Source organism: Danio rerio, chromosome 8, assembly GCF_052040795.2.
Source record: "Danio rerio strain M-AB ecotype USA chromosome 8, GRCz13ab, whole genome shotgun sequence".
In the NCBI taxonomy this organism is placed as follows: Eukaryota; Metazoa; Chordata; class Actinopteri; order Cypriniformes; family Danionidae; genus Danio; species Danio rerio.
Genome location: NC_141028.1, coordinates 55,817,189 through 55,833,231, shown reverse-complemented (window position 1 = coordinate 55,833,231; position 16,043 = coordinate 55,817,189). Strand labels below are relative to the sequence as shown.

At 38.9% G+C, this 16,043-nt stretch overlaps 2 protein-coding genes and 1 long non-coding RNA gene across 66 annotated transcripts in view; 1 reads left to right on the top strand and 2 right to left on the bottom strand.

Annotated features, from left to right (window-relative positions):
- prdm16 (PR domain containing 16) overlaps positions 1-16,043 on the bottom strand; it is a 452,417-nt gene that overhangs the window by 100,367 nt on the left and 336,007 nt on the right. The gene's annotated exons all lie outside the window — the stretch shown is intronic.
- LOC147835817 (uncharacterized) lies at positions 2,344-15,307 on the top strand. Of its 24 annotated transcripts, none has more exons than XM_087265521.1 (7): positions 2,344-2,439; positions 5,237-5,348; positions 9,542-9,579; positions 11,902-11,973; positions 12,068-12,133; positions 13,395-13,481; positions 14,838-15,307. In XM_087265521.1, the coding sequence occupies exons 2-7, from the start codon at positions 5,314-5,316 to the stop codon at positions 14,918-14,920; spliced, it is 381 nt and encodes a 126-aa protein (XP_087121647.1). In that variant the 5' UTR covers positions 2,344-2,439; positions 5,237-5,313; the 3' UTR covers positions 14,921-15,307. The 24 variants fall into 24 exon arrangements, with proteins under 24 accessions (XP_087121647.1, XP_087121644.1, XP_087121645.1 ...); XM_087265518.1 differs by having other exon boundaries at positions 12,065-12,133; XM_087265519.1 differs by having other exon boundaries at positions 11,899-11,973.
- On the bottom strand, positions 11,608-13,519 carry LOC147835818 (uncharacterized). Its single transcript, XR_015498507.1, has 3 exons — positions 13,429-13,519; positions 12,099-12,174; positions 11,608-12,015 (listed from the first exon to the last, which is right to left on the bottom strand). It is a non-coding gene; the product is annotated as an uncharacterized LOC147835818 (long non-coding RNA).

Here is a 16,043-nt window from a genome sequence, read left to right as displayed (position 1 = left end):
GGGAAAATCAACAAGCCAGAATCAACAAAAAAAAAAAAGCCAGATTACAGTTTGCTAAATTTCACTAGGAAAAAGACTAAGTTTTGGAGACATGTCCTGTGGTCTGATGGAACTAAGATTGAACTGTTTGGCCATAATGAGCAGTGTTACATTTGGAGGACAAAGTGGAAAGCTCCCAAGCCTAGATACACCATCCCAACTGTGAAGTATGGGGAAGGCAGCACCATGTTGTGGGGCTGTTTTATTGCAGGAGGGACTGGTCCACTTCACAGCATAGATGGCATCATGAAGAAAGAGCATTATGTAGAAATACTGAAGCAACATCTCAAGACATCATCCAGCAAATTAAAACTTTGCCACAAATGGGTCTTCCAAACAAACCATGACCCTAAGCATACTGCCAAACTAGTTAAAACGTGATTTAAGGACAACAGAGTGAATGTTTTGGAGTGGCCATCACAAAGCCCTGATTTCAATCCTATAGAAAATTTGTGGGCAGAGTTGAAAGCTTGTGCGAGCAAGACAGCCAACAAATCTGACTCAGTTACACCAATTCTGTCAACGCAATTCCTTACATTGTGGGGAACAAATGTCCACAAATGTATAGCAGTAAATTTTGACCTCATGAGGAATTTTTTTAGGTCATCATAAGAAAAACGGCTCATAAATCAGGCAGAATTAAGCATTTTGAAAATGCAAAAAAAAATGCTTATTGTTTCCGGCCCGTACAGTAGAGTCATATAGCTGTAGCTGTCAGAATTATTAGCCCTCCTGAATTATTAGCCCCACTTGAATATTTTCCCCCAATATCTGTTTAACGAACATTTAACCCATTTCTAAACATAATAGTTTTAATAACTCATCTCTAATAACTGATTTATTTTACCTTTGCCATGATGACGGTCAATAATATTTTACTAGATATTTTTCAAGACACTTCTATACAGCTTACAGTGACATTTAAAGGCTTAACTAGGTTAATTAGAGTAAGTAGGCAAATCATTGTATAATGATGGTTTTGTTCTGTAGACAATCAAAACAATATATTTCTTAGGGAGGCTAATATTATCGACCTTAAAATTGATTTAAAAATATATTTAAAATATTATTCTAGCAGAAATAAAACATAAAGGACTTTCTCCAGATGAAAAAAATAATATAGGAAATACTGTGAAAATGTCCTTGCTTTGTTTAGCATCATTTAGGAAAAGTGAAAAAAAAAAACACAGGAGGGTTGATAATTTTGACTTCAACCGAATGTATATGTGTGTGAGTGTGAGTGTGAGTGTGTGTGTGTGTGTTTTTGTGACATATCAGGACACAAATCTGTATAATGACCTGGGTATGACACAGGTATTACAAAAATGAGGTGAAATATGAGGACATTGGTGACGTCCTCATTTCTCAAAATGCTTATAAATCCTACATGAGGAGTTTAAACAGAGAGTAGAGCTGCACACAGTCTCCTGTGATGGTTGGGTTAAGGGGTGGGGTGGGGTGAGGGCAATATACTATACGGTTTGGACAGTATAAAATGAATGGAAACCTATGTAATGTCCCCACTTTTCACAAAAACAAACGTGTGTGTGTGTGTATTCTTTTCTGACTGGCCTGTTGTGTTGTTTTGTGCTTTGAAAATAGTGCAAACCTCCAGAGAAAAAGTGTAATGAAACACCTGCGTTGGCTAATGCACAACACGCAGGCAAAACTGTAGCCGTAACCTCATAATTGATTGATTGATTGGAAGAAATGATGGAAAAAAGGAGAAAGAGGAGGGAAAGCGAGCAGGTTGGAGACCCCCAGCAGGCCTGTGTAAGATCAGAGTTCACAGGTTATCACTCAAGCTCTCAGTTTGACCTCATTACTTAATGTGGCGGCATTGGCTACTATCTGACTCTTACAGCTGTTAGCACCCCAGCTGAGTATGTGTGTGTGTTTGTAATGCTATACTTGTGAGGACCAATTCATGACAAAACACCTTTTAAGTGAGGACATTTCGATAAAGTGAGGACAAAATTGAGGTCCTCACTTTATTTTGCTCAATAATGGCTCCAGGGGGGCTGGGCATCATGCTGTGGGAGTTTCCCAAATGTCCTTATTTTAATAGCAAATCATGACACTAGGTGTGTTTGCTTAATTCTCCTGAGCTCCCCCTAAAGGCAGACGGGTTTACGGCAGCTTTTTTTGATTGGCTGCAAGAGGATGACTCTTCAAGGTTTCTGATTGGACGGTTCGCTCATTGTTCGGTCGGATTGATAGGCTGAATGATAGACCAATGGAATATGCTCTTTTTAGATGTTTTGACATTAAGACCATATATGTAAATGACAATGCGCTCACGTGGGCCGGATTAAAGGGATCGGTATAGCGGAAGACAGAGGCTGCATCAACACCACAGCACCTGCGAGGCCAGGTACATGACAAGGACAACACGACAGAGTAAGTCATGATTTTAATACTAATTCATTAATTATTAGCTCATGCTGTCGAGCAATTAAGTAACTAATTAAGTGTTGACTTATGTATTTGTATCTGAGTGCTGCCACAGTCAGCTGTTCCTCAGTGAACACCTTCATTCACCTCAGCTGATTAAGATATAACATAGGAAGATATTCAGCTGAGTTAAGTTTGTTAGTGAGCTGTTGAAGTCTGATTGTACCTGACGGAGAGATCGCTAATGACGGCTGAGAGAGAGAGAGAGATTTTTTTTTTTTTTTTTTTTTTTTTTTTTTGTAAAATTTGGGCACCAGTATTAAAATTAGAAAATTGGAATAAAAGTTTAATTGAACGAACACAATTAGAATTTGCTAAAAGCATATTACATATCCACAGAAACACGTCTAACATTGCCTGCAGGGCTGAACTGGGTTTATACCCGCTAAATTTGGAGATTCAGAAACGAGCTGTTCAGTTCTGGCTGCACCTGCATCAGTCGGACCCCCAGTCTGTCCAATATAAAGCCCTTCTGGCTAATGAAAAACCTACAGTGTCTCATCCTCTAAACACACTGGTATCTGAGCTACTGGAAAAAACACAAACCGAACCCGTCCCCAAACAAAACCTTCACAAACAAATTGACAAAACATTAAAATATAACTATGATGAAAAACTGAAAACTGAATTCAACCTCCAGACTAAACTTAAATGTTATTCGGCCCTAAATAGAACCACACAGTTGGCAAATTATTTATCATTAAAACAATTAAAAGAAAAGCACATTCTTTCTAAATATCGCCTCTGTGATCATGACCTAGAAATAGAAAAAGGCAGACATAAAAAATCCTGGACTCCTAAGGAAAAGAGAATATGTAAACAGTGTGACACAAACCAAATAGAGGATGAGACACACTTCCTTCTGTTCTGCCCCAAATACAGCACGACTAGAGAAATATTTTTCCCCCAATTTGAAACATTGATCAATTCATTTTTTAATTTAAATGACTCAGAAAAACTTTACCATATACTCGGAGAGGACGAATTGACATTTGAACTGGCTGCAAAATATGTATACATCCTACACACCATAAGAAACGGTTAATGTAAATTTGTGTCTTATTTAAATAATTTAAACTTTTTACTATTATTATTATTATATTTATCAAATGTATTGTTTTTTTTTTGTGTCATTATATCTTATTTGTATTACTATTAATTATTATTTTCAATGGTTTTAATATGTTTCATATTTGAAATGCTTTGGCAATACTGTATTTAATGTCATGCCAATAAAGCAACTTGAACTGAACTGAACTGAGAGAGAGAGAGAGAGAGAGAGAGAGAGAGAGAGAGAGAGAGAGAGAGCAGCGCAGCAGTGGGGGAGGGGAGCTGCTCTCTCTCTCTACTCCTCAACCATCAATTAATGAACTCTCATTAACAGCAAACAGCTGATTGACACTCAATGCACGATCATAATCACTAATAACATTTACACTTCAGTTTCTGATTATATTTGACTCAGTTTTATAACTTTTTAAAAAAAATAAAACTTATATTTATTCCTAAAGCAGCATCGTGAATGCATCATGACTTAAAAACAACCTTAAAATAATGTTGTATATAATAATTATAACATAAGTTACAATACATTATAATACTTCATACTTTGAACTACATATTTGTTCTCATAGCTTTCAAGAGTAAGCTAGATTAAACAGCAGAGTAAAACTGTATACTTTACATCTGCACAGTACTGAGCTGTATCATACTTTACACTTTCCCACACAGTCCTTGATTTTATTTCAAGGCAGATGTCTTCAACAGGTGTTTAAGTGTGACTACATTGACTGCTATAAGAGTTAACGAGTTAACAAGTGTTAGAGAGCAGGCGCCACCCCTCCCCCACTGCTCTGCTCTGCTCTGCTGGGGGATGGGGGAGGGGCGCTGCTGCTGATCACACACACACACAGCAGACTCTACACCTGTAAGCTGAGCTGGCCTTCATCAGCTCACAGTCACTGTGTGTATTTAAAACATCATATATTCTTACATATTTATAAATTTTAAGCCACTGATTATCAAGAAGTGGGGAATAATAGGACGCAATATTAAAATAAATTGATCTACGTATTTTTATGTCCTAAACTATGATAAAACCTCCCAACTTCTCCTTTTTTATCAAAGCATGTTTTTAACTTTGCAGACAAAGTTAAAGTTTGCAGACTCTACACCTGTAAGCTGAGCTGGCCTTCATCAGCTCACAGTCACTGTGTGTATTTAAAACATCATATATTCTTACATATTTAATTATGTTTAATTAAATATTTAATTAAATATTAAAACACTTTCCCACACAGCCCTGGCTTTATCTAATGGGCATTGTCTTAAACAGTTCTTGATATCTTGTGGCTGTTTAAAAGAACATAAACTTCTCTTACTTTACATGAATCAGACAAATCCACTTAAAATCATTATGACCACATCACAGAACATTTCTCTGCTGGTATAATGCATCATACTCTTAAAGGCTTTGACCACAATTAGGCAAGTATTATAATGCATTGTAACTTTTGAATATTTATCAGCTCAGATGCACTGTTAAATTATAAAGAGGCAAACAGAACTGTGAGAAATGTGTTCACTTTTCTTCTCATCTAGCTGTTTTTGTTTTCAGCATGATATCTAAGAGACATGTTTGCATATCTCCTGTTGAATGTTCTCTGTGTTAGATTAATAAATTAATAGCTAGATTATTAGTTTTCTTTCATCTTTGAGTTGATGTAAAAATGTTTAATTACAGATGACAAAAAAGAAAAACCAAGAGTGATGAGGGGGAGCAAGATGGACAGAAGAGAGATGAGGAAGAGGAAATAAGCAATGCTTCTTATTTTGTTAGTGACATCTCTACAGAGGTAAGTTAAATGTTTCTAAAGTATAATCAAAAGATTTTCCCCCAAGTAAATGACATAAGCAATAAATATGAAGGCCTCATTTTGATCCTCTGTGAGTACACAGCCCCAGTGCCTGTCAATAAATGACCAGTGATTTTCTGATGTCATTATTTTTGCTTAATAAATAGCAGGTATAAACAAATTAATGGAAAATAGCAAATGACTATAAACCCAAACCCTAACCGTGTTTAACTCGAACCCTTGATATGGGTGTGAAGGTTAGGTGAAAACCAACACAATGTTTGAAACTATTGCACATTTAACAGAATATTGAAGTGATAGTTCAACCAAAATTTAACTCTACCTAACATTTACTCCACCTCATGTGTTTTCAACTAAGATATTTAGAAATAATCTGGATACAAGAAGCTATTGACATTCATAGCAGGAAAAATCTGGAGCTACTAGTGTAGACTACAGGTACAGCCACATTTACAGGTGCTCTGCAGTGTTTTACAGTGCGCACAGTGAAAGAAAAGCCGATTTTACAGCAATATTGACCTGAGCATTATTACACCATTAATACACCATAAATGGATAGTTCACCCCAAAATGAAAGTTTCCCATTCATTTACTCACGTCATCCAAGATTGATTTTTCTTCAGTAGAACATTAAGGGATGTTTTATAAACAAGTTTGGGGAGGAGCACGATCAGTCTTTGACGAGGCTAATTCATCAACCTCACAATCATTCTATTATCCAGTCAACTCAAGAGGAAACCCCTATAAATATTCAAACACGTCATACCTCCGTTTTCTCTCGACTTCAGCGTTGGTACATTTAATTAATGTAACCTTGTCCAAACAGCAAATTTCCATGAGGATGACACGGCTCCTGCAAACTCCAAGCTGATGTCCAGCGCATCAGCACTATCAACAGAGGCCGCGGTCTTAACTAAGTCCCGCCACGCTGCCGCTTTTCCAGACGCCTGCAACAAACCTGAGCCGCGCCCCAGTTTCGGCAACCACCGGCACAGATCAATCGAGTGCCAGGCCGCCGCTCTACACGGCGAAGCGCCACCATCGGCCAATTCGCCATGACAGCTCAAGCACATCTCCGCTACAGCCCCATCCATCCCCCACGCATGGAGCATTTCCACTAACTCACAGCGGGAATCTGCCTTAGTACAGCCCGCAATGCCACTGCTTTTGTGGCGGCAAAATTATGAATAACAAGCCTATTCTGCCCTCGTGCTGCTTGCAGATTAACCAGGTAAAAAACGCTTGTTATACATTAATCATATGTGCACCGTATTAAGGTCGCATCAACTCAATGATTTCAGTTAATGTTTATTTTTATAGTGTCTGTAGTGTACTACTTCAACATCAGAGGCAAACACTACAGTTTTACACCTGTATAGCACAGGACAAGGCAGTCAAGAGCAATCGATTGCCGATCACAACGCCGTGTATAGACTTTCTCCCATAGATTCATCGTCTAGGTACTTAACATGTATAAACTTAAATATGTTATTACCGTAAACACAGACATAATCTTTGTTCTGCAAGTGAAACAATAAATGAATTGTAATAAAAATAAAGCAGAAAGAAAATAATAAGTAATAGACATATATATATAAAATAAATTGCTTAAATTTAATAAGTAAATATAAAGCAATCACACCAAGCTGATAAGCAATTTCAGCTCAAAAATCATCCAGAATCACATGTCTAGCTTACCCCACCTATTTTCACAGCAATTTAACTTGCAATTTCACTCGATATAATTGAAGGAACTCCTTTCAAAACCTTCGGCTACTCCTCAACGCTCCTTGCACTACATTAAGTTCCTTTAAGTCTATCATTTAAGTTTTTCATAGAAATTTCCCTATTTCTATTTATAGATGGGTTGCGGCTGGAAGGGTGTCCGCTGCGTAAAACTTGCTGGATAAGTTGGCAGTTCATTCCGCTGTGGCGACCCTGGATTAATAAAGGGACTAAGCCGACCAGAAAATGAAATGAATAGAAATTAATTGTAAAAGTCAGTGGAAATGCCCCATCATTGCCCCCTTTAACTATTTCAACCCCTAAGCCTTTTCAAATCCTTGATCCTTAATCCCTCCAAGGAGTTATATCATAAGGTTGCCGCTGCTAGCAGCAATTGCCCACTGTAAATTTATGCATCACTGCTAGCGCATTGACTGCTCGCACTGGAGACGCACACCTTATTACACACAACTGCCAGTGCAGTGACCGCTCCTACAGGAGTCCCACACTTTACTATCATGCACCACTGCAAGCGCAGTGACCGCTTCTACGGGAGACGCACACCTTATTACACACTGCTGCTAGGGCAGTGACCACTCATACAGGAGACGCACACCTTATTATTATGCACCACTGCAGGTGCAGTGACCGCTCCTACGGGAGACGCACACCTTATTACACACTGCTGCCAGTGCAGTGACCGCTACTTCAGGAGTCAAGCGCAGTGACTGCTCCCACTGGAGATGCACACTTTATTATTATTCATCACTGCAAGCGCAGTGACTGCTCCCACTGGAGATGCACACTTTATTATTATTCATCACTGCAAGCGCAGTGACTGCTCCCACTGGAGATGCACACATTATTATCCATCACTGCAAGTGCAGTGACTGCTCCCACTGGAGATGCACACATTATTATCCATCACTGCAAGCGCAGTGACTGCTCCCACTGGAGATGCACACTTTATTATTATTCATCACTGCAAGTGCAGTGACTGCTCCCACTGGAAATGCACACTTTATTATCCATCACTGCAAGCGCAGTGACTGCTCCCACTGGAAATGCACACTTTATTATTATTCATCACTGCAAGCGCAGTGACTGCTCCCACTGGAGATGCACACTTTATTATTATTCATCACTGCAAGCGCAGTGACTGCTCCCACTGGAGATGCACACATTATTATCCATCACTGCAAGTGCAGTGACTGCTCCCACTGGAAATGCACACTTTATTATCCATCACTGCAAGCGCAGTGACTGCTCCCACTGGAAATGCACACTTTATTATTATTCATCACTGCAAGCGCAGTGACTGCTCCCACTGGAGATGCACACTTTATTATTATTCATCACTGCAAGCGCAGTGACTGCTCCCACTGGAAATGCACACTTTATTATCCATCACTGCAAGTGCAGTGACTGCTCCCACTGGAGATGCACACTTTATTATTATTCATCACTGCAAGCGCAGTGACTGCTCCCACTGGAAATGCACACTTTATTATTATTCATCACTGCAAGCGCAGTGACTGCTCCCACTGGAGATGCACACTTTATTATTATTCATCACTGCAAGCGCAGTGACTGCTCCCACTGGAGATGCACACATTATTATCCATCACTGCAAGTGCAGTGACTGCTCCCACTGGAGATGCACACTTTATTATTATTCATCACTGCAAGCGCAGTGACTGCTCCCACTGGAGATGCACACTTCATTATTATTCATCACTGCAAGTGCAGTGACTGCTCCCACTGGAAATGCACACTTTATTATTATCCATCACTGCAAGCGCAGTGACTGCTCCCACTGGAGACGCACACCTTATTATGCACCACTGCAAGTGCAGTGACCGCTCCTACAGGCGACGCTCGCCTTATAATGCACCACTGCCAATTATCATAGATCACCACAGAATCTTTATAGATCATAGATCTTACTACTGCATGAGCCCACATATATTTTGCTTAGTACATACACTTCCATATCCAGTAACCACTACCGTCGGAACTCGTATACACTTCTCTGCCACAGCAATGATGGCTCTATTGAAACAATATAGATCGCTCTTATAGCAGTGACCAATCACATATACGTTGCATCAATTTGTTTTCACCAGCATTTGTTCAGTTGCACATAGAGATCAACAAACTTGCGTGTGATGTGAATAGCTCCTAACGTCTTTATTCTGAGATAACCAGTCTAAATTTATACACTTGCATGAAGTAAATCTTACCTCAAAGTTTTAACGGGGGCACTTTTTTTGCACCATCTCCCCATGCCCATATTGCCCATGCCTAAATCCACCACTGGCTGATGGTGAGTAAAACTAATTTGGTATTTGGTTAATATTATCTGTGGTTTTTTGGGTATTGTTTTTTCCTAATTTTTTTCTTACTTGTTTTACAGAGAGTGAAAATAATAGAAGCTCGTCTTCTAGATCCCGCCAGGAGAGTGAAGTCCAAAGCACTGAAAAAGGTAAGTCACAAGCAGTGTTGTGCGGGTTACTTATAAAAGTAATTAGTTATAGTTACTTTTCACAAATAATAACTGACTTAGTAACTTAATTTTATCATTATAAAAGTAACGAATTTCCAAGGAAATAAACTATTGCATTACTTTAAAAAGAAGCTTGTAAAATAAAAAGCACACAAAATGTCCAGGAGCATCTCAATACATTAAGATGTTTAGAATATTAAGAAAATTAGAATATTACTGAAGACCAATAGAAAAAAAATTATCACAGTAGTGTTAGACTGCTGTAAACCAATACTTGGTCAGGGATGTTTTTGCACAAAGAACTCCAGCAATTTGACGTGGCATGGGGTGTTGAATAGGGTTAGGTACTGAAACCTGGTGCCATTATAGCACCGGTAGCTTTTTAACCGGTATGTACCGGATCAAATCAGCATATGAATTTTGGTGTCACTGGTGCTGCGACAAGGACATAAGAAGCATGAAAGGGTGCATCAAAGGCACACATAGGTACGCGTTGTCACACCATCTCTAAACAGTTAATTCTAAACTACTTTGTGGAATACAGACTGGAGATGTCAGGCGTTTGTTCTTGTTGCTTAGGGAACGGACGCACACAGTACAGCGCATTCGGTGAGCGAGAGCAACTCTCTTCAGATCAACACGCATGATCGCGTTCATCAAATTTGCTTAAACTAAGCGTTCCAAAGCGGATTTTACACAATTCAATAAATTATTATAAAACATCCTGCACTATTCTATACTATGTTAATGTTTATCTGGGACAATGTGAGTCATCTATCCAAATAATTATTTTATTATAATATGATCCTTTTTATAGTGGAACAATAAAACATAATAGATGTTTTAGAACTTACAAGCCCATATCAGAAAAGGTTGGGACAGTGTGAAAACCCAAATAATAAAGAAATAATTTCAAACTTTGCTTTGGCTGTATCTCAATCAGATCATAATTAAAATCACCTTTCGACATCTCCCGTTTCACATCATCACATCATTATTTTACCAGTTTACCTGATTACTGCCCTAAACTGCTCCTGTCACAACTGCTTCTGGAGTGTTGCAAAAACCAAAATTGGAATTCGTGTTTATTAAAAAAAAAAAAAAAGAAAGAAATCATGAGGAGCACATTAAATAATGTTTGTTGTACTGTCTGCAATGAGATACAAGCCAAAGTAAATTTAGAAATCACTACTTTATTTTTTTTTATTTGCATTTTCCATACTGTCCCAAATTCTTTTGATTTGGGGTTGTATAATTTTCACCACAACTGGCCAACAAATAAGACTAAATATGCATTGGCTTCTTGGGCAATGTAACATAAATGTAGTATAAATATTACAGTATTATGTTTATAATTTATATTAAATATAAAAATAACATTGACATCTTTTCATGGTTGAAACCCAGATTTGGTGATTGTACAAGATACTGTACATGTAGCATGTTTCTATCAACAAACTTACTGTTTATTCATGTTTTAATCTTGGTATAATATAAATAAATAGATTTTGTGAGCACTGTAATCACTGCAGAGTACACTCTCGCTCTCACTGACACCGTATGCCCGAACCTCTGGCTCCATCCACGGCAAGCTGATCATATGGAAATGTAATTTGTAAAGTACTTAGTCAAAATACACTGACATGATTGACTTTTCTCACTACTATTGGTTATTTCCGCATAAACAATACTAAACTAGTTTTATTTCTTTAATATAGAAGCTCCGTCTACCTCTTTGAAAGTGTCACTTGTGTTTTTAGCCAGTCATCATCAGCTATGTGGTTGTCACACCCCTACACACACATGCCAATCATCATCATATTACCATCATCAGTTGGTAATGATGTAGTATTGCAGGAAACCGTAATTTATTACTCGTTTATGCATAATTCTATTATTCACATCCCATCATCTTTTGGATCGTTATAAATTTTCCATTTAAAGTTGTTGTGCACCTCCCTAGTCAATATATCTGGCCCATCCAATGAACACAAGAATGCACAGAAATCTTTTTAGAAACTTTATTCAGATCAAATATGCAAATGCGTTTGAAGACCCACAACCAGAGAAAAATGACCACAATGTGAAATCTGTCAAATCATCTTACTGTAGATGTATTTAGCTGTATTCAAATAACAGATCCCTGGACTAGGTACTAGCACTTAAATACAGTAATAATTAAACACTTTTTAAATGTGGGTTGATTTATAAGCAGCATCGCTTCTGCCTGGAGAGTTTTTGTTATGATAACAAACCAATTCTGCCTTCCAACATTGAGTTGCCTGTTGCTTTTTCCAGAAGACTCTAAAATGAAGACACATGTCCATTGTCCATGTACCTCTGTCAGCCACCAGCGTCACCTCACTCAAACTGGTCAGTATGTGGTAATTTATTTCAGTGTGTTGTTGAATCTTCCTGTAGAAAGATAATAAATGAACACTGTTTTGTGCTGTTGTGATTCCAGAAGACTCTGATAATGAAGACACATCTGCCCGTACCTCTGTCAGCCACAAGCGTCACCTCGCTCAAACTGGTCAGTATCTGCTAGTTTACTTCAGTGTGTTGTAGATAGGGCTGGGCGATATTCAAAACAAAATGTATCACAATATCATGTTTCATATCATTCGATACCAATAATTATTGAATATTTTTATTACATTTAGGAATATTAGGATTTTTTAACCACTTTATTTTAATTTACCAACATTACTAAGGCAGATAGTTTTAATAGCATTTAACTATGCGAACTATGCAAACATTAAAACAAAAGATCTCAAACATACGTGTTGAAGAGACACTTAAACTTGATTAATAAAATGTTAAATGTGTGCAATGATGAAGTGTAAACGCTGAACAATCAAAGCAAACTTTAAGGTAGATCAACATCTGTAAGGTGTGAATAATAATGATACCGTAAACCTCAAACTCTGTCAACAACACAAATTATGATCATCAAATCTGAGCTTTAGTAAAGGAACTAACCATCATTATTCAAACACACACTGCAACATTACAGATAGTGAAGTTAAATGATTACAATACCCCAATGCTGAAACTCTTTCAGATGTGGAGCTAGAGGCTGGGATGCACAAGAAAAGAAACCAAAAAGCCACTCTGGCGCTGCATCCATTTAATTTACAATCTCCTCACTGCTGCCAGCCACCGCACTCATTTTCACATGTGTTGTTATTCTGACCTGAAGTGATAAGCGCAAGCACGTGGTTTCGGTTTCCTCGACCATTTACAATGGGCTCGCGCTCCCCTGGCGTTTCTCGTAACTAGGTGATCATCAAGCGTTTTGTCAGAGGATGACAAACAGAGACCATTGCTGCAGCTCCAGTGCAAGTTTATGGAGAAAAGTATAAGGCTCTGCAGTGTTTGGATGCGCTGTGTTTGTCTGAGGTCATTAGTCTGCCGTTATTACTGAAATGTGTGTATTCCATACAAAGTTTGAAGCAGATTGGTTACGGTGCGCTCACGGCATTCGGAAAAGTTTAGATGTTTTTAACTAGCGTTACATGTGCGGCGCTTGCATAACATGTGCGACCATTGGAAATGACAAACTGAGACCCTAAGCTTATTGGCACTGCTTCCAAGGCGCGCGCTCAGCAGACACATTTTAATAAAACTGTAGCGATTCATACCGAAACTACATACCAAATCTTTTTTATTGATATTGACAACGATGTTCAGTCAATAAATATCGATACCGATTTTACCACCCAGCCCTAGCTGTAGAATCTGCGTGTTGAAAGATAATAAATGAACAGTGTCTTGTGCTGTTGTGATTTCAGAAGACTCTGATAATGAAGACACATGTCCCCGTACCTCAAGTTCTGTCATCACTGGCCAGAATCAGGAGATCATTCAAATGATGACAGGTAACGCAGGAGGATCACTCAGTTGCTCTCCTGCAAAACAAACACACTCATTGATCTTAAGAACTGAGCCTTTTCATTTGTTCCCTAAGGATTGACTGCTCATAAATTTAAATTCAGTCACCAAAATGTAGATTAGGCTTAGATTAAACTTGAATCTGAAAATCAAGTCTGATTACTGCTTGTTTAACTGTTAGTTGGTGAAACTAGTATTTAAGAGAAAGTCTTAAGGGGATTAATTCACTCAAAAATGTAATTTGTTGTTAATTTACTCACCTTCAGCCCATCCAAGATGGTGACTTTAGTCCTTCGGCCTCAATGCTGTCGCCAGCCTCGCTGCTGTCACGGACGCCGCCCTTTCTATTCTGCCGCTCTAGACACGGATATAACTGAGGGCGCGAGTGATGAGGGAAGTGTCGCAGATGCTGCCCTCTCTATTCTGCCGCTCTAGACGCGGATATAACTGAGGGCACGGGTGGTGAGGGTAGTGTCGCGGACGCCGCCCTAGACGCGGATATAACTGAGGGCACGGGTGGTGAGGGTAGTGTCGCGGACGCCGCTCTAGACGCGAATATAACTGAGGGCACGGGTGGTGAGGGTAGTGTCGCGGACGCCGCCCTCTCTATTCTGCCGCTCTAGACGCGGATATAACTGAGGGCACGGGTGGTGAGGGTAGTGTCATGGACGCCACCCTCTCTATTCTCCCGCTCTAGACGCGGATGTTAACTGAGGGCGCAGGTGGTAAGGGAAGTGATGCGGACGCCACCCTCTCTATTCTCCCGCTCTAGACGCGGATGTTAACTGAGGGCGCAGGTGGTGAGGGTAGTGTCACGGACGCCACCCTCTCTATTCTGCCGCTCTAGACGCGGATGTTAACTGAGGGCGCGGGTGGTGAGGGAGGTGTCGCGGACACCGCCCTCTCTATTCTGCCGCCCTAGGCGGCCGCCTAGGTCACCTCTTTGGACGCGCCGGCCATGATCACTTACTCTAAATGCAATAACATCACAGTAGTTCTTGCATTTTGGTGATTGGCTAGTTTATTTTGACGATTGAGGGTTTAATCAGGTTATTGTGTGGTATTAATGAAGGGTTTGATGAGCGCTGGTGTCTGAGTGTAAGATTTTCAAGCTGTTTCCTCACCGTTTGTTTGATCATTTTAACACGCACACCTCACATTAGTGCAGCACGTAGAGAATTGATAAACTAAATGATCAACAGGCTCTATATTATGATTTGGCATATAGTTAAAACAACTAATGTGATATTGCACACAACATATATCACATATATCACAATATAATATGTGTGTGTGCGTGTGCTCCCCTAATTTACACAATTTTTGACCTTTTGTTTTTTTAGGACAGAAGGCTGCAGTGAGGCCTAGGACAGCTGATGAGCAGGCTGCTGCAGTGAAGGCAACCCTGGACAACCCTTTGTTCTGAAAAAATCTCCAGGAAAAGTGGGCAGCCAGGCTTACCTTCAAAACAATCCATTTATTCACTCCAGACCCTGGATTAACGTAAACGACTTTTGTTCATAAGACAATCCAATCCAAGAAAAGAAGAATAATTTGAGCACATCACTGTTCTGTTTAAGTTTGCTGCATGGGAACACATCTCTTAGTTTCTCTGCTGTGTTCCTTTTATTTAAAACCTTTTGATTCTCTTATTGAGCATTGAGTCACTACTCAACATTTCTGTAAAATTCCCTAAAATTCAGAAAATGGTGATAAAATGTGGTCAAAAGTTAAGCTGTGTTAGAATAAATTCTTCTTGATGTTGTAGGATAACTGATAGAAATGTACACTATAATTAAAACTATTTACACAATTGTCTGTAGTTGGCTCTTAATGTCAGCCTGTAGTGTCTGCTGTAAACTTTCAGTATTTTCAGACTCAGACTGATTGGCTAAAGCACAGGCGATGTAGCAGATTCCCCAGTCCTGATGGCTTTAATCCACTGGATGTGGAGGTTTTGTGTGTATTATGTCAGTTTACTGTGCTCCACATTTACATCAATACACTATAGTATCTTATAATAACTAGTTATATATTAAAATGTATATATTATTCTCTCTCTCTCTCTCTCTCTATATATATATATATATAGAGAGAGAGAGAGAGAGAGAGAGAGAGAGAGAGAGAGAGAGAGAGAGAGAGAGAGAGAAACATACATGCATGCATACATACACGGGGCATTCTACCAGAAACTTACTTTATCTATCCCTGAAATAAAAACGTAAATACAGCAAATAAAAAGTATTTCATCCCAAACAAATGTCTAAAATGGCATGATAGTCGATTTCTGTGGGTTTTTCTGTAAAGGAATATGTCATTCATTTGGTTTCTTAGATTTTTGTTCATTAAAAGCACTAAAATGTACAAGGCCTGTCACTGTCCTCGTCCTCAGCCCAGTTTAAACCTGCAGCTTTAGGAGTTTTGTTATGCAAAATACTTATTTAGAAAAATAAAAACTTTATTGAAATGATAAATTCCACAAGTAATTATGGTGGCTTGAAAAGCCAACATACTGTTATCTCACTTAAACTTATTAGGCTGGCTTGTGT

Coding starts and splice junctions, on each gene's coding strand:
- LOC147835817 (XM_087265511.1), top strand. CDS start 5,314: ATGCTTCTTATTTTGTTAGTGACATCTCTACAGAG. Junction 5,349..9,514: donor TTAGTGACATCTCTACAGAG/GTAAGTTAAATG, acceptor TTTTACAGAGAG/TGAAAATAATAGAAGCTCGT. Junction 9,580..11,898: donor AGTCCAAAGCACTGAAAAAG/GTAAGTCACAAG, acceptor TGCTTTTTCCAG/AAGACTCTAAAATGAAGACA.